General features: G+C 56.5%; 1 protein-coding gene across 1 annotated transcript in view; it reads left to right on the top strand.

Moving 5' to 3' along the window:
• LOC119593884 (U-scoloptoxin(01)-Cw1a-like) overlaps positions 1 to 239 on the top strand; it is a gene marked incomplete in the record, with an annotated part of 16,195 nt that extends 15,956 nt beyond the window's left edge. The window contains 1 exon segment of the mRNA XM_037942911.1: positions 9 to 239. Within this exon segment, the coding sequence (XP_037798839.1) occupies positions 9 to 122 (114 nt within the window).

Raw genomic sequence — 239 nt, 5'->3', positions numbered from 1 at the left:
TCCCGCAGGTGACCCTCGTCTGCGACTTTCCCAACGACTCCATCCCTTGCGAGGACTCTCCGAACTACTACGACTCGTCCAACGGGCAGTTCGGCCTCAGGGATGTCAACTTTAACGAGTAACCAGCGCAAAAAGGCTAAAGTGTAGAGTCCTTGGCTTTAAGACGTGTGGGTGGTAGGCTTAGGCTATAGCAGTAGTGGTTGGACCGTGGGTCGGGCGCACAGAGCGGCTGTATGCCC

The sequence above is a fragment of the Penaeus monodon genome, chromosome 33, assembly GCF_015228065.2.
Source record: "Penaeus monodon isolate SGIC_2016 chromosome 33, NSTDA_Pmon_1, whole genome shotgun sequence".
In the NCBI taxonomy this organism is placed as follows: Eukaryota; Metazoa; Arthropoda; class Malacostraca; order Decapoda; family Penaeidae; genus Penaeus; species Penaeus monodon.
Note: the sequence above shows the minus strand (reverse complement) of the source record. Positions and strands in the feature narration are given on the sequence as shown.